Source organism: Taudactylus pleione, unplaced genomic scaffold (genome assembly GCF_031769625.1).
Source record: "Taudactylus pleione unplaced genomic scaffold, aTauple2 ptg000211l, whole genome shotgun sequence".
Classification (NCBI taxonomy): domain Eukaryota; kingdom Metazoa; phylum Chordata; class Amphibia; order Anura; family Myobatrachidae; genus Taudactylus; species Taudactylus pleione.
Window position 1 is genome coordinate 5,120,806 of NW_028284613.1, and position 18,873 is coordinate 5,139,678.

The 18,873-nt window shown below is 44.9% G+C and overlaps 1 protein-coding gene across 3 annotated transcripts in view; it reads right to left on the reverse strand.

The window, feature by feature from the left end:
* Positions 1 to 18,648, reverse strand: part of TMEM255A (transmembrane protein 255A) — a 65,057-nt gene extending 46,409 nt beyond the window's left edge. For 2 of the 3 annotated variants that reach the window (XM_088478201.1, XM_088478199.1), the window contains exon 1: positions 18,374 to 18,647. In XM_088478201.1, the coding sequence (XP_088334327.1) occupies positions 18,374 to 18,428 (55 nt within the window). In that variant the 5' untranslated portion in view covers positions 18,429 to 18,647. Of the gene's footprint in view, positions 1 to 18,373 lie in introns of all 3 variants that reach the window. The other variant, XM_088478200.1, reaches the window with a different exon arrangement.
* Positions 18,649 to 18,873: the final 225 nt, after the last annotated feature.

Here is an 18,873-nt window from a genome sequence, read left to right on the forward strand (position 1 = left end):
GGTGAGAGCCACAGGGTGCGAGAGGTAAGTGCCACGCCACACCTGCACAGCAGCAGGCACGCACATCAGCCCACCCCGCGCCCCTCTTACACAGGGACCAGAGATCCGGCGGTGAGCGTGCACGTCTTGGCCAGGCTGCGTAAGTGAAGCTTAAGCCTGGATGTCGGAACCCCTCTGCCAGGTCTAGGAAGTCTGCAAACACTGGGCTTGGCATGCCTACAAAACGTGGGTGACACGGCCCCGTTTTGTACAATGGTCCTGGTCGCCACCTCTAAAAGCTGTAGCATGTTAATCATGTTGCGGCTAAGGCCCCTAAACATCAGATATGTATGTAAAACATCGGGTACATGTACATTTTAGAATCAGGCTTACAATTGTATTACTGTACATCCAGCACACCAGGATAATAAAAACCCCTCTCATTAAAAGATGGAAAGACACTAACTGCAGAGTGCATTTTTCTGACTTGTATTATGTCTTATTCAGGGGCACCGAGAGGTGGGGGCGGGTACAAATTACTTTTGTTGGAGAAGCCCGATGGGGGCCCGGGTCCAGCACTGCTCCCCCCCTCCTACATCACAACAGCCCAGCACACGCGATTACGCCAAGCCCCTTTTACCCGGGCCCGCCGCGGCTCTTGGCGGGCCTGGTCTTATTATATATGTAAGGCAGACATATGAAATAAATGTATATACAATATTGGCAATGCACATACCACTTTGACAGTAACAATCATGATTTATTTTTCACCTGTGCAGTTAAATCCCCATGACAGGGTGACAACAGAATTACATTCCCAAATCAACAGCTGTTTCATATAGAGATGTCACACTTTGTCAATGTGTAAAGGATTAACCCTTATCTACGATGTATTCCTCTTATCAGTACAGCTCAGTTTTTCCAAGTTTTCAAAGCGAATGTACAAAGATGCAGTATCTGCCACGTAATTCTTCCCAAATTGTCATAATCACAGTTTACTGCAAGGGGGCACTGTATCAGGGGCACTGCATAAGGGGGACCACTACTGGGAGCACTGCATAGGGGGGCACTACTGGTGGCAGTGTATAAGGGGCACCACTGGGGGCACTGCATAAGAGGGAGCACCACTGGGGGCACTGCATAAGAGGGAGCACTACTAGAGGCACTGTATAAAAGGCACTACTGGGGGAACTGAATAAGGGTGCACTACTGGGGGCACTGTGTAAGGGGCACTACTACATGGGGCACTGCTTATGGGGACATTGCATTTTTCATTAGCCACGTGACCACACTCACTTTTCGGGCAGGGGTCTCCGTTTTTCATCTTGCCCTGGGCTCCAAATACCCTAGTTACGCCACTGAAGTGAATGGATGACTTTACGGTAATGCTAGACTTGCACCCTGACTGGTTCTAGACACCCCCACAAGCAGAGCTAGAAATGTTTTTCCGGTGATGTACACCCTAATGTAACATGCTGTGCGCGCCTATGTGTACTGTAATTATGCTTTAAGAACCAAACTTACTGAGCTGGGACTTTAAAATGTAATTATGGGCCTGATTCATAACGGATCGCAGTTGCAAAGACGTAAGCAGTCAGTCGATTGTTGCATTCTGCGCATGTGTATGCATCGCAGTGTGCATGCGTGAACTAGCAATTGCAAACAGAATTGCGATTGCAGAGGCTACGCAGACTCAGAGCAGAGTGATTGACAGGAAGTGCCATTTGTGGGTGCTGATAGGGGGTGGTCGTGCGATCGCAGGCGTGCCAGTGCGTTGCAACGCCGTTGCAGGGGCGTGCATAAATTATCCACTGCGTGGCCATAAGCAGCCAAAGCACTGATAGCGTGCGTGGATGTCAGCAAATTCTGAGTAAGGTCAGGGCTTGTGCAAGTGTGCCTATGGGTCCGATGTTACCCGATGTTACCAATTGTTTTGCTATGTTCCCCTAGTATACGGATGTGAGTATTAAGCAGAGTAATGATGCTGCAGGAAGCATTCCCAACACAACACTCTCCTGCGACCTACTTTGCAAACCAGGGTATATTTGCGGAGGTCCAATCTCATGAGGGGACCCTAGCAGTGCAGTGGATGGGAATACTATGCTAACGGCATGTCATTGGGATGGGAGAGTCATTTTTGCTTAACTTCTTTAAAAGATGAACCTTTATCTGTTTCCAGGCAGAGGTGTGGGCACAATTAGTAAACACTTCTCTTTTGTGTATTTGTTTTCATTTTTTCCATTTTCTTTAAGAAAACGTAACAGATTCTTTCTCTTTTCCAGTGAAGATTACTGTACAAACAGGAGATCATAATTTTGCAGAAAAAGAGAAATATGGAATCCTATTCTAAAGTGGGAATATAAATGGCTGGTGATGCGTGGGACAAGCTCACAAACATGTTATTTTGATATTTTCAGCTGCCTGAAAGCTTCTGTACTCCCGCCTGGAACATGTATTAAGTTGCAGCAGGTGTTGGAAGCTTCAGTCGCAGGGACAGATCACAGCATGCTACAATAACACAGAGAAAAACAACTTCCATGTGTGCCTATGATCGTCTCCACTTTTCCTTTTAACTATGAATGTATTTTGATATTATTCTTCTATCAAGGTCACTGTTACACATTGCATTGATTTTGTTACAGCCATAGAAGATTGACTAATATAAAATATAAATCATTCAGTCAGTAATAAGAGGATATAGTCACCACTCTCCTGCCAGCATAGATCTGTCCATTCCTGACTGCTCTGCCTCCCAAGAGACAATGTTGGACACTTTGCAAAACATCTGCACTTTAACTTTTTATTAAGGACTAACAGGATCCTGTTGATTTGCCCATGCTGACTAAATGGGGTGTAGTATAAGAGATTGACAGACAAAAGGTCGACAATGTATAAGTCGACAACAAATTGACAACAGGCAATACGTCAACAGGGACAAAAGGTAGATAGATACAAAACGTTGACAGTGCAAAATGTCAACAGGTACAAAAGGTCGACAGGTTCAAATGTTCAACACTCCAATAAGCCACACAAAAAATGGTCAACACATTGGGTTTTTTTGTATTTTAAGCCGGAACACTGCTGATTAGAGCAAATGATATGAGTAATCATCAGTATAATACCCCTGCACTGGTTATAAGGCACAATAATCCATACTTGCTAACTTTCCCCTCTGACTTTGCCGGAGATGGCAGCCCGGTCGGCGCAGCAGGGGGTGTGGTGGAGTAAATTGTGGGCGGTGCGGATGCGTGGCAGCATGTCCGCACCATCGCTGCCCTGCCCCCGCTATACAATGTGTGAGTGAGGGCTATGAGGGCAGTGTGTGTCTGTGTGAGGCTATAGGGGTAGTGTAGGAAGGGGTGAGCCATGGGGGCAGTGTGTGTGTGTGTATGTCTATTGGGCTACTTTGTGTGCTATAGGAGCACTGTGCTTATGTGTGAGGCTATGGGGGCAGTGTTTATCTGAGGCTATGGGGGTAGTGCGTATGTGTGAGGCTATGGGGCAGTGTTTATCTGAGGCTATGGGGGCAGTGCATATGTGTGAGGCTATGGGGGCAGTGTGTCTGAGGCTATAGGAGCAGTGTGTGTGCGAGGTTATGGGGGCAGTGTGTGTGTGAGGTTATGGGAGCAGTGTGTGTGAGGCTATGGGGGGCAGTGTGTATGGCTATGGGAGCAGTGTGTGTGTGAGGCTATGGGGGCAGTGTGTGAGGTTATGGGAGCAGTGTATATCTGAGGCTATGGGGGCAGTGTGTGTGAGGTTATGGGAGCAGTGTGTGTGAGGCTATGGGAGCAGTGTGTGTGAGGCTATGGGGGCAGTGTGTATGGTTATGGGAGCATTGTGTGTGAGGCTATGGGGGCAGTGTGTATCTGAGGCTATGGGAGCATTGTGTGTGAGGCTATGGGGGCAGTGTGTGTCTGAGGCTATGGGAGCAGTGTGTGTGAGGCTATGGGAGCAGTGTGTGAGGCTATGGGGGCAGTGTGTGTCTGAGGCTATGGGAGCAGTGTGTGTGAAGATATGGGGGCAGTGTGTGTCTGAGGCTATGGGAGCAGTGTGTGTGAGGCTATGGGAGCATTGTGTCTGAGGCTATGGGAGCAGTGTGTGTCTGAGGCTATGGGAGCAGTGTGTGAGGTTATGGAAGCAGTGTGTGTCTCAGGTTATGGGAGCAGTGTGTGTCTGAGGCTATGGGAGCAGTGTGTGTCTGAGGCTATGGTAGCAGTGTGTGTCTGAGGTTATGGGGGCAGTGTGTGAGGTTATAGGAGCAGTGTATGTCTGAGGCTATGGGGGCAGTGTGTGTCTGTGGCTATGGGGGCATGTGTGTGAGGCTATGGGAGCAGTGTGTGTGAGGTTATGGGAGCAGTGTCTGATGCTATGGGAGCAGTGTGTGAGGCTATGGGAGCAGTGTGTGAGGCTATGGGAGCAGTGTGTGAGGCTATGGGAGCAGTGTGTGAGGCTATGGGGGCAGTGTGTGTGAGGCTATGGGAGCAGTGTGTGTGAGGCTATGGGGGCAGTGTGTGTGTGAGGCTATGGGGGCAGTGTGTGTGAGGTTATGGGAGCGGTGTGTGTGAGGTTATGGGAGCAGTGTGTGTGAGGTTATGGGAGAAGTGTGTGTGAGGCTATGGGAGCAGTGTGTGTCTGAGGCTATGGGGGCAGTGTGTGTGTGAGGCTATGGGGGCAATGTGTGTGAGGCTATGGGAGCAGTGTGTGTGAGGCTATGGGGGGCAGTGTGTGTCTGAGGCTATGGGGGCAGTGTGTGTCTGAGGCTATGGGAGCAGTAAATGTGAGACTATGGGGCAGTGTGTGTGTGAGGCTATGGGGGCAATGTGTGTGAGGCTATGGGGGCAGTGTGTGTCTGAGGCTATGGGAGCAGTGAATGTGAGATTATGGGGGCAGTGTGTCTGAGGCTATGGGAGCAGTGTGTGAGGTTATGGGAGCAGTGTGTGTCTGAGGCTATGGGAGCAGTGTGTGTCTGAGGCTATGGGAGCAGTGTGTGTCTGAGGCTATGGGAGCAGTGTGTGAGCTTATGGGAGCAGTGTATGTCTGAGGCTATGGGGGCAGTGTGTGTGAGGTTATGGAAGCAGTGTGTGTGTGAGTCTATGATGCAGTACGTGTGGGTGGGAGGCTATGGAGCAGCGTGTGTGTGAGGGGGCGCCAAAGGAAATTCTCACCCTGAGATCCACATGGTCTAGAACCGGCCCTGCTGACAACGCAAACTGCTGCCCATCCTGAGCCTTCCCCCCTGAAAGTACTCTGGACGTTATAATGGCGCACACCCACTAGGCGATATTAATGTGCGATTGCACGCTTACATCGTAATCGTGCAATCGCTCATTAATTGTGCACAAATCGTGCACTATAATGTCGGAAACGACCAGCGATGCGCTCTCCCGCTGGTCGTTTCCGACATAAATCATCGCCCGAACATGCCGGTTAATCTGCTGATAACGACAGATTGGCCATGTTCGGGGATGATGGAGGGTGCCTACACTGAATGACTAATCGTTCAGTGTAGGCACTACACGGGATGGGGAACGACAGTACGATTACAATCTTGTAATCATATTGTCTTTCCCTTGTTGCCTAGTGGATGTGTGGCTTAACTCACATTCAGAGGATCTGGTACCAGGAATGTAATCCTAAAGAAACAAACACAAGTACCAGTACTATATCATCAAGCAGGGTGAGAGTATTGTTGTGCCCTGTAGTTTATGGTGGGTCATCACACAAAATGTCAGTAGTGTCATGATGAACATGTAAACATTCTTCAATGATTGAATATCACTGACTTAAATAATTGTGGGGTCTATGTACTAAGCAGTGATAAGTGACAGAGTGAAAAGTGATAAGGCAGTAATAAGGTGCCAGCAACTCAGCTCCCAACTGTCATTTTTCAAACACAGCCTGTGAGATGATAGTTAGAAGCTGATTGGCTGGCACTTATCACAGACTTATCACTTTTCACTCTGTCACTTATCACTGCTTAGTACATAGACCCCTGTATCTGTTGTGCTCAGAGACCACATCTTTTGACACCTGGCAATACCTTGGCACTTCTCAAAATCTATCTCATGCATAAGTAATGTCTGACAGAGCAACACATAACACAGCGTTGAGCAACAGTTGACCAGTAAGCCGGTTACTGCGATCTCTAGTTCTATGTCCCCACTTTGAGTTACTCCCCTGCAAACTCCTCCAGTGCGTGCAACAATAAAATGTTTGGGGATTTTTTTGGACAAAATAACACCATCTTGCGTGTGAACCTATCATGATGCATCCCGATTCCAAACTTCTAAATACGGGGAGGTATGTGTTATAACATGCTGCTTCAACAATAATAAAAAATAATAACAGGTTATATAAGGTTTTATGCTAAAATAATTGTATTTAAATGAGCCTATAACAGCCATTGTTAATTATTCAACCTAAAACTAACTAGGAGAGCTGAACCTTTTCCCATAAAATATTGTAATGTTCCTGAGACTGGTGAATTAGATTGAGAAATGTTCTCTTCCAATAGTAAAAACTGTAATCTGTGGAAATGTACCATGTAGATTCTGTATACACCATGACCAGCTCCCAGCACAATGCCCTCAATGAGAAATTAGTTAATGAATAATCTACCTGAGGCACCTGTCACACTCTAAAGTCCCTTACCTCAATGAGAGGTCGAAACAGAGATATATATATTACAGAATATGGATCAGATTAATTTCATTGAATACACAAGTGTCCCAGGTCTACAATCTCACGCATGCACTATGATTTGTGGTAACAGTGACTGACACTAATGTCTGGGGTGCTAATAACGCCTCTACATGACACAGATTGGAGATAAGTGCAAGAGGTTTAAGATGATGTGACAAGTGTATTTTCAAAAGGACCCTTCAGAAGAGGTGACACTTTCTGACAACACAGTACATTCAGAAAGTAACACCAATAAATACCTGGTTACTTTATATTAACCTACTATGGCATATTAAATAATATAAAATATAATATACACCCCTGACATGGTTAGGATACAGACACCTGTATATTCCCAGTGTGTGCATCTGTATTCTGATAATCCAGACACATCAGCATGGGTAAGTGGATGTTTCCTATCTCAGATATCCAGCGGATAAAACTGACTGATCTGGGAAGAGTGACAGAGTCAACATATCATAGAGTCATACAAGTGAGTCGCCAAAGTGAACGGAATGTGGTAATTCATCTCTTAGATGGAGCAGCAAGTTTTACTGCAGTATGTTAGTTGTTAGGGCAATGGGAAGATGACCACACACAAAAGTCAATAGTGATAATTTTCTGACAGCATATTACAGCATGCCCAATAATGATTCTATTGATTTTTATACGACTGACATCATATTCATTTGTTGCCACACACACTACAATACTAGAATCACTACCAATATGAGATGCAATACTGCAGAATTTGGCCAGCTTCATTTACATTTCACTATTGATTTAGCAAAAAAAGAATATAAATTGTGTAGACAGTCCCTTGGAGATCCACGCCTACTCTGACATTTGTTAGTAGTAACTTGCAGTCATTTCTTACAGCGAAATGATAAATATAAACAAGGGTTAACTCATTCAGAGTTGAAGGATAATTCTACCCATAACTGAACATTCAATTTGAGGTTCAATAGCCTCAGTTAACCCTGACCCCAGAAGATATGATGCATGGGATCCAGTGTCCACAAAATATGTTAGGATTCCTGACACACCAGACATTGCTTGCTTAGTCCAGTGGGCAGCAAGTTGCTCGTGGTCAGCATGTTGCCTACATGAAAGAAAAGTTTAAAGCTTTAACCAACCTGGTTTTGACATAAAAAAAAAACCTGGAGTTTTAAATCCTGTAGCAAAACCGTCAAATAAAATGTGCACTTTTGCAAAATCAGACCTTATTACATCTGTCTGCCCAGTTCTTCAGAAGCAAGGCAGGCTTGCTGACTTTCTGACTGCACCCTCCGAGAGTGGGTCGGCACTGCAGGGGGGCGTGGTGGCGGCAATCGTGGGCGGTGCGGGGGAATGGTGGCGTGAGCACGTCATCGCGGCCCCGCCCCCTGCTATACAATGCCAGGATTTCCAGCATTGTAAAGCAGGGGGTGGGGCCATAATGACGTGATTACCAGTTTTGAAAAATTAGTACAATGTATGTATTAATCCTAGGTGTCACTAAGGGACTTTAGAGGGCAGCCGTGGAATCCAGATTTACGACATTATGCTATTGTGAGACTCTGTGCAGCTAATGTGAGGATCCTGGTGCCTGCAAGTGGAAAGCTGAGTCACCCACTGATTTTACAGTAGCTGCCGGAATCACCATCACTAGTATTAGCACCTGCACCAGCCCCATGCTAGGCACTTGTCTGAAACAGGCATCCCTACCCCGTAAACACCACTCAGAATCATACCAAGCATTAAATACACACACCTAACACTAACCGTGATGTCCCACAAGTCAGGGCGGCACCATGCCCTTGCATTGTCTCTGCCCAGTTGCCGCCCCAAAATGCCCAATTTCACGGAAAGACAGTTCCAGTAAAGTTCTGACTGACTCAGACTAGGACAGACATATACACAAATGCATAAATTCGCATTTGCTCATGTGCTATATGCAAAAACTCACCATTTGCGTCCATGCAGAGATGAATGCAACAAAGAATCAGCCCCTAGGACTGCAATAACAATAAGTCAATTTTTCTTTGCCAATTAGAAAAATATATAACCAGCTAGAAATTAAGGACCTCAATCAGAGTCGGTCGTAGCGGCCGCATGGTCGTAAGGGAAAAGGGGCCGGATATGCAAATGATGCACTCGCAAGTTGCGTCCTTAAGATCGGATCGTTAGCTGGCCGACCAAGGGGAGGATGCGGCCGTAAGACAAAAAATACGCCCCCTTCTTGTACGCATTACACGTCATCTCCGGCCATATAAGGATTAATCGAGACCATCGGTAACCATCGGAACTGGTCGTAGAGCTTAAGGTTGACCATACCCTCTCTTAAACACTACGATCAGGTCAGTGTACAAACCACCCATGTCACGTGTGCCATGACACTACTCTGCACTCCCATAAAACACCGTTCGCATAATTAGGCACGCCTGCGTTCGGATCTCCACTCCCCTGTTTTCAAGCACCTTCCCCTGTTACCACCCACAAATGCCTCATTCTGTCACTCAAACTACCGACCTGGCTGTGTTCAAGGAGAGAGAAATTTCTGATCGTAGCAGCTAGTTTGCGCACGCGCATTGCGAACTTTACGCATGCGCAGTTTAGCGAACATCGGTGGCGTACGACCGTGCGGCCGCAACGACCGACTCTGAATGAGGTCCTAAGTGCTTTTATTCTCTATGGAAAAAGATATCGGTACTATGAAAAGACAGTATCGGTACTCACAAAAACTGCTGAATGTCCAGGAGCCATGTTAGTGTCTCCCTAATCTATAAAGTAGCTGGAATGGACTTATGCTGGGTACAGACTACTAGGCATATCGTGTCTGTCCAGTTGTGATGTCTGGGAAGACATATCGAGTGGCTAATTTGTAAGTGTGTATAGATTACCAAATCAGCCGCTCGGTCAGAGAGGCGGCTGGTGGTCTGCTTTGTCGGTGATTACCCAGCTTAAGTCTAGTGATACAAGTTCTAGAAAAAAAAATTCTAATACACTAGCAATGATGGTGAAGAACTTCATGTTTCTAGAAAAGAAAAGATTACGGTGCTCAGTACCATTGAGTACCATCAGTAAAAAGCATTGAACATGCATAGTGTTAAAATCAGCCCCAAGAATCTCAAATCCAACTATATGCTCTCAGATCCTTCTGACCGGCATTATGGCAACTCAAAAAGTTAACTTTTAAACATGTATTTACTTAACTGTAGAGTTAACTATAAGTAGGGTCTAATAAATTCACACAGTGTCAACCTCAATTATATTCTATTAATCCAGGTAATGGAGAATAAAAATCAATAGCAGAATTACCATCTACCTAAGTTCTTCTCTTTCAGAGGACATATACTTGCATCAATAACGACAGCTACACATCCACATACTGTATAGAAGACTATTTATTTCCAGGAGGGCACTGGAATATCTGCTTTTTAATCAGGCAAAGCTCTCTAGATATGGCCAGACTCCTCCCAGGCAATTTCAAGGGCTACTAAACTAAAAAAAACTTTAGAGTTATCAACCATTAATGCTGTACTTTTCCGTGATATCTTGACCTGCCTCTGCAGATTTGTTTAAAGGCAAATATCATTACTTTGTTACTTTACTACAGACAACTGAAACTTCCCTCCCCCCCCCCCCCCCCAAAAAAAAAAAGTTTTTTCCTTTAAAAACAAAATAGGACACGGTCTAATAGGATCCATACAAGTAAAATAAATCTGTAGCTGTAACATCGCTAGCAGTGCCCCTGTGTATGAATGAACTAATGCACACAGTGAGTTTCCAAACCCATAACACAAACTCTTACTGCTTCGTTAGATAAGAACTTCTCTGCTAACATGAAAACCTGCTGCGGGTGTGTGAAAGGGAGCATGTTGGACATATTACATGAAGTATAAACACTCCATTTATTTTGTGCATATTATTCAGCTTAGTAATGTACGGCCTTTATTTGACCACTGATAGTTACAGGAACTTGAAGTATGTAGAACATGCAAAACAAGGGCTTAATGGATAAGTAATGTCTAAGGAGGGGGCTCTCCGGTAGGTGCTGTGCCATGTACTTCATAGGGGACAGTACTATCTGGAAACTTGCAAAAGGGTGGTACATGCTAATTATTTTGTTTACTTGAAGAATGAATCTCTGTTAATTATTTACAGTACAGATCTGCATTGTTTTGGAAGAAATGCAGGCAACACGGACAACAAACGAAATTAAACTTTCTGAAATGTAGAACTACATATGTGAATACGGCCAGTATCCCTTTCACATCAAGTAGGCTAAATATAAAATGTATTGGTCATTCAGGAGCAGCTTCCAAAAATAAGATTCAATTTGTCAACGTTGTAACATCATTTCCAGATGGGTAGATGTATCTTATTAGTAAATCACATAATGGACACTTACTGCAGCCCTGGACGTTCTACATTTTCCACTGCACAGAGGTTCCCAAACTCGGTCCAGGTTTTAAGGCTAACCACACTTGGGCGCCGGTGACTTAGGGCCTGATTCAGACCCACTCGCGAGCGGCTGTCCGCTCGCAAGTGGGTCGATGGTCTGCACTGAGCATGCGCACGACGGAGGGAGCTCCGTCGTGCGCATGCGCCAGACACGACGAGCGAAGGACTTTCCTTCGCTCGTTGTGTCCGATCAAAGAGGGCGTGCTGTCAATGTTGATTGACAGCACGCCCCCTTTGGTGGGCGTGCCTCCCTGACGGGGGCGTTCCCACGGGAACGCCTCCCGTCAGAAGCCGGCCCACTGACATCACTAGTGATGTCAGTGGGAGTGATTTTGGCTCTGATAGAGCCAAAATCACTCCGGAGCTTGCGGTTGAAAACCTCAACCGCAGGCTCCGGCTCGCAATTTCGATGGTCGCGATGGTCACGACCATCGCGGCCATCAAAATGCACGCTCGTATAGCCTGTGGGTGGTGACCCACAGCTATACGAGCGTCCAGGAGGACGCTCCATGAAAATGGAGCCCGGCCCTCATTCAGAGCGTGCGCTCTGCTCAGAGCGTACGGCTCTGAATGAGGGCCTTAATTAGTACTTCAGTCTTTTGATCTAACCATCTGTGCTCAACCATGGATATCCTTAAAACCTGGACCGTAAGGGTGCCTTGAGTTTGGGAACCTCTGGCCAAATCTTTAAAACATGGCACTGTTATGGTGCATACACACGGTCAGATTTGTTGTCAGATATGAACGATAACGATCAAAATCGTTCAATCATTCATATCTGAAAGATAATCTGACGTGGGCCTGCAACGATGAACGATGATGAATCTGAATGATGGAGTGAAATTATACAATAACAAATAGACTCTGTGACAGGTCCTGACAAGATGTGTAAATGGGGAGGCTTTGTATACCGGTGCCAGGCTGACTGGCTCATAATATATAGTGTATGCAATTCGTATAGTATTGAGCATCATGACTTATTATTACTACATATATTTTAGTAACATAAAAACTACAACAAAGCCACTTTACGCAAAAAAAGATCCTTTGTAGTCAGATTTTTTGTACTAAGTAGGCTATCCTAATATATCATTGTTTAATGTACTATTGAAATACAAATAAATCATGAATAAACTTGAAAAAAGTATGTGACTTAAAAGAAAAGGGGCTAGTGCAAACAAATAGGAAATATTACGTTCCTTGAAAAGAAGAAGTGTCCGTAGTGGAAATCTGGAGAGTTCTTCTTTCTTTATCCTCCAGTATACACGTGATATCATAAAAACACAAAAAACATATATGTGTAATACAGTTTTTAATTAGATAAGGTGTATATACTTCTTTGTAGAAAAGATGATTAATTCAAATGGGTGCAGACGTACCCCGACTCACACTCGATTGTGGCATTTCATATATCAAAAGGTTTCTTTAATTTCACCCTCGTGTTTAAAGAGCTAAATAACCCAAACCAGAGATAGAAAAGAGGAAAGATGGCGTACCCCACTCACTATAAGAGTGTAGGGTTGAAACACATTAAGGTATCTTTTAAAACCTCCACAAATGAGGAGCGTACCCCACTCACGGTAGATATCGATGGTTTCAAACGTATAAAGGTTTCTTTATCACTTTTCTTAGTGATTTATTCTCTGCATACTGCTATTTTCTCCATGAGGTATTAATCCCCCCAAAAAATTATATAATCCAACTGTGGTTAATGACTGATGTCATTTCCTTGATGCTATGGGTGATCTGTTGTAATAAAATTAGATTTTTTACTTACCTGGATTATATAATTTTTTGGGGGGATTAATACCTCATGGAGAAAATGGCAGTATGCAGAGAATAAATCACTAAGAAAATTGATAAAGAAACCTTTATACGTTTGAAGCCATCTATATCTACTGTGAGTGGGGTACGCTCCTCATTTGTGGAGGTTTTAAAAGATACCTTGATGTGTTTCAACCCTACACTCTTATAGTGAGTGGGGTACGCCATCTTTCCTCTTTTCTATCTCTGGTTTGGGTTATTTAGCTTTTTAAACACGGAGGTGAAATTAAAGAAACCTTTTCATATATGAAATGACACAATCGAGTGTGAGTCGGGGTACGCCTGCACCCATTTGAATGAATCATCTTTTCTACAAAGAAGTATATACACCTTATCTAATTAAAAATTGTGTTACACGTATATATTTTTTTGTGTTTTTATGATATCACGTGTATACTGGAGGATAAAGAAAGAAGAACTCTCCAGATTTCCACTACAGACACTTCTTCTTTTCAAGGAACGTAATATTTCCTATTTGTTTGCACTAGCCCCTTTTCTTTTGAGTCACATACTTTTTTCTTGTTTATTCATTTCTTGCACTGAAATTTTGTGAGGTTTCACATATTTGAATCATTGCATAGGCTGCTTTTGTTTTGCGCCATTCACGAGAGATTTTTCTTGTTTTTTTCCACAAATAAATCATGGTTGTAGATGCTCTTCAATTAGCAGTATCCTGTACTTGCAAATGGAGACAACACTGCATTTCTATCCTAAAAATGATGATACACAAAAAAGGGAACTATTAACAGGGGATACAAGGAACTCACAAAAAATATAGAAGAAGACTTAGTAGATGTTATTTAAAAACATTACTGACATTCCTGTGGAGAACTGTACATAGGACATGAAGAAGTCACCTACACATATGATATATGTAAGCAAGCAGAGTATGCATGCTGCAAGTGTAATGAGAGTTGTTCCTGCCTGGTAAACATTTAATCACACCAAAGCTAGCAGTGCTGCATTACAATCCGCAGAAACAGGCAAACGGCACAGGGCACTGGTAATTCACTTCTCGTGTCCATCATTATATAGAAGCAGCTCTGTGCTGTCACAGCAAATAGATTTAGAGTACAGATAGTAACAACATATATCATGAAATTTCAGTAATTGATGGTAAAAAAAAGGTAAAATTTATAGTATTTATAGCCCAAGGTTGCAAGAAGCTACATTGTTGTCACTATAATATATTGCACGCACATGCAGAGTGGGTTTCCGAGTACCTAGAAACCCCCCCTGGCTGCCGATTTACTACAGCTGACTATTTTAACGTTTTATATTTTGGATCAGTACATCGCCGCCGGAGCAGCGCAGCCACCGCGGTACAGTATGGCGTTTCACATTGCCGGATTTGGCCGGCTCGGGAAGAACCTGGTGGTAGCCGGCCGGCTTTTTTCAGGCACTGTGTGCCTTTCACAAGCAGTGGCTTTGAGCCGCTTTTTATGTGTTTTTTTTTTAAAAACCAATTGGGCATGCACAGCAGCGACTGCTGCTGCACAAGCCTGGCCGGCAGAAGCCAGTGTGTGTGAAAGGAAACATTGTTTCCTTCATACTACTGGTGTGCAGGGACGGCACTGACACAGCACGGCAGCCGTCCTGAACAGTAGATATTCCCGGCTGTAACACGGCGACCGTGTCGTGGAGGACCCAGCTGATTCCCTTCATTACTATATTTCACTGCCGGCTAAAAACCGGCCAGCTTTTTGCCCCCAAGCCAAAACCGGCAAATGTGAAATAGCCCTATGCCACTCACTCACTGCGTAGCTGCATAGCTCCGGCGTACACAGTGTGAGAGGCTGGCCACAGCTGGCAGGTAGGGGGAGCTGCTCTCAGCAGCTCCTCTCAGGCTGCTCTGTCACATGGGATAAGCGGCGAGTGTTCACTGTTCTGTGCCCTCCGAGGTGGCTACAAAGTGCAGGCGAAGGTAAAGTTGTGCACTCACGCCTGTATGGGGTGAACGGACGGGCGCCGGTATAAGTCATTCATCAGCATGATAGCGGGGAGGCAGGGAGGGAAGGAGAGTGGGGGGGGCAAGGCAGATGATGGTGGTAGTGCTGACTGTGTATGGGGTGCTGTCTGTCTAGGTAGGGGTGGTGCTGGGATGGGAATGGACATGGTGGCTGTGCTGTCTATGTATGGGGGTGCTGTCTGTCTATGTAGGGGTGGTGCTGGGGTGGGAATGGACATGGTAGCTGTGCTGTCTGTGTATGGGGTGCTGTCTGTCTATGTAGGGGTGGTGCTGGGGTGGGAATGGACATGGTGGCTGTGCTGTCTGTGTATGGGGGTCGGGGGTGCTGTCTGTCTATGTAGGGGTGGTGCTGGGTGGGAATGGACATGGTGGCTGTGCTGTCTGTGTATGGGGGTGCTGTCTGTCTATGTAGGGGTGGTGCTGGGGTGGGAATGGACATGGTGGCTGTGCTGTCTGTGTATGGGGGTGCTGTCTGTCTATGTAGGGGTGGTGCTGGGGTGGGAATGGACATGCTGGCTGTGCTGTCTGTGTATGGGGGTGCTGTCTGTCTATGTAGGGGTGGTGCTGGGGTGGGAATGGACATGGTGGCTGTGCTGTCTGTGTATGGGGGTCGGGGGTGCTGTCTGTCTATGTAGGGGTGGTGCTGGGGTGGGAATGGACATGCTGGCTGTGCTGTCTGTGTATGGGGGTGCTGCCTGTCTATGTAGGGGTGGTCCTGGGTGGGAATGGACATGCTAGCTGTGCTGTCTGTGTATGGGGGTCGGGGGTGCTGACTGTCTATGTAGGGGTGGTGCTGGCGTGGGAATGGACATGCTGGCTGTGCGGTCTGTGTATGGGGGTCGGGGGTGCTGTCTGTCTATGTAGGGGTGGTGCTGGGGTGGGAATGGACATGCTGGCTGTGCTGTCTGTGTATGGGGTGCTGTCTGTCTATGTAGGGGTGGTACTGGGGTGGGAATGGACATGCTGGCTGTGCTGTCTGTCTATGTAGGGGTGGTGCTGGGGTGGGAATGGACATGCTGGCTGTGCTGTCTGTGTATGGGGGTGGTGTCTGTCTATGTAGGGGTGGTGCTGGGTTGGGAATGAACATGGTGGCTGTGCTCTCTGTGTAAGGGGGGCTGGGGGTGTCTATGGAAGGGGCGGGGGTAAAGCCACATACTTTCATTTCTGGTGGCAGCCCTGGTTAATGCATTTTTTTTTCAAGCGTTTGCCTTCGGCTTCGCTCACGCGGATGTATATTTTTGCTCAGCAGAACTAATTTTAATGTTATTTATTTTAAAACACTTGAAGTAAACAATAATGTGTATGTTGCAGGCTTATTTTGTTTACACTTTTTTGTCATTGGTTCTGAAACCAATTATTTGGAAACCCCCCATTTAAAATCCTGGGTTTGCCACTGTATATATATATATCTTGAATTGTGTACATTCACCATACTCAGAAAGCTGTCGTGGATTTTTGTCATCAATTTGGTCCCTCTGAGCTCAGCACTGCACTTACAATTAAGTCTTCTTGACTTCAGCTACCTATTACTATTGGGGTCAATGCAGGGCCATCTCTTCCATTGGGCTTGTTGGGTAGTTGCCCAAGGGCCCGAAGCTTGTAGGGGCCCACCAACATGCCCCCCTACAGCTGCAAGTACTCACCTCAGTCCCAGTTTCACTTCATCCGCTGGCTTCAGACCAGTCAGACAGAGTCTCTCTGCATGTGTGGGAGGCCTGATGGGCATGCAGGAGGGTTTCATTTTATTGAACATTTACATTGTTTTCCCGTGAATGGGTGGGTAGGGGCCCAGTGCATTGATTTGCCCAGGGCCCACACTGCTGTTAAGACAACCCTGGGTCAATGCACATCATCCTTAAAAGATACAGCAAGCTCCAAGATTTCACTGACTGGCTCCTTAATTGTACATTATATTGTTCACCCTTTATTTGATTTTGGAAATTGATCTAGATGCCTTTTAGGAATTGGCCACATATGGTATCCAGTTCTTGGAAATGAAAACCCTGACTGCTCCCATTTTAGTAACAAATTGCTTATGGTGATCAATGTTACTACAAATTCTGTAGGCAAATTACTTTAGCCAAAATATCTTGTTAGATGAGGGTTGACCCGTCAATATCACCATGTCCTGTTTTACTGTAAAGCCTCCAGAGTCACAACCACAGGTATAATAACCATAACCTGTTTATTTATTAATGGAATACATAATAAAAACCCTATATCTAATAATAATAAATGATGTAAACTAGGATTAACATTAAAAATCAGAATTAAATATGGAGCAATGCCTCTTTAATCTGTCTGATGGCTGCCCTCCCTAAATACATTTGCATTATATAACATTTATTTATAAACCTATAAAGTAATATAGTTGAAAGCTCTGGAGAACGTATTCCACATCTTTTGAAACTTATGATTTTTGCTTGTGTTTTCCCCTTGGTCATACAGTAATTTGCACGACCTTTTACAAAACCAAGTCATAGCCACTCCAAGCATGAGTAATAGCACAGTGTACTGCTTATACATGAACAACAACATAACAGAGTATAAGTATATGATATTGGTTAGTGTTAACCCCTCTGGACCCCACCAAACTCTATACACGTGTAAGACATGTTATTATGGACACATAGCTGATCTCACGCACAGTTTAGAACAACCTGTACAGGAAATGTCACCTTGCACACTATAGAATGCAGAACTGATAATTACACAAAAGGTTCATTCACTTTTTCCCTAGCAAGAAGGGTGAACATTTTTGTCAGTGCTAGGTATTATAATTATCTGAATTATGAGTTTGTGATAACTCTATTTTTTATTATTTACTTTTTTATTTTAAAGTTGTAAACATCATTTCAATATGCTTTGGTGACGGTGACTTAAACACTGGCCTGTGCATAACACAAACATGCCACATACATAAAAAAATGGATGTTGGTACATACTGTAACAGATGCACAATGTCTATAAATCAAGATACATATCATATTGCCAATATTTTCTATTGTACAATCCTACTAAAGCCAGCATATTACCAACTGATCAATTCCACTCAATTCAATATGCATGCATGGTGCATGCATTACATATTAGGGATAATAGGAAATGAATACTATACGATATGCACAGTACATATAACCTGCATTACACAAAAAAAAACGACTATGGCGGGCAGACGCATAAAGGGGAAATTCCAGCCCAGTTTCCCTAACATCCCCCTGTCACATAATAGGGCAACACGTAAACATGGCAGAACCATTAGCCACTATAGTACAGCCTAATGCAGACAGATGCTGAGTAGGGCGAGCAAAGACTGCTGCTGACGTCACCCCTGCTAATGATACCGGCTGTCATCTAATCAAGATGCAAACAAAACGCAAAGCGAGTGCTAGTAATCGCTACGATGCTGCGCCCGGCTGCTTTATACATCATTTATATCACTACATAGTACATACTGTATCAAGCTGCACTCACCCGACGAATCTGCAGCTGGGATCTCTGTACGCTGGGACTGCTGCTGAGTCAGCATGCTGCAGGGGTCAGTGTCCTGCTACTTGACAGCAAAAAAACAAAGGAGCTTCTTACAAATGCAAAAATGCAATGGGAATCCCTGGAGCTCATAGCATCCATAAGGATCTGAGGCTGAATCCTGCTTCAATGCCTCATGCATAGTCCTGTACCAGCGCTGCTGGCCATTATGACAGTAAAATTGTGTCCTACCAAGACACATTACGCATGCGCGGTGCCACCTTGCATACTGAAAGCTAATATTGTCCAGGCTCCAGTACGTGTGAGTGATATGTGTGCTTATTGTTGCACCTAGATGTGCTTTTTACTGGCTTACTGTACATCGTGCTTGTGAGTGCATTACAGTGTTATTGGTTCCTGTGTAAAAGTCAGGATGTACGCAATGTACTAAGTTCAAGGGCAGTCTGCATGAAATTACAAGCTGTGAGTGAAACATTGTTTTGTTG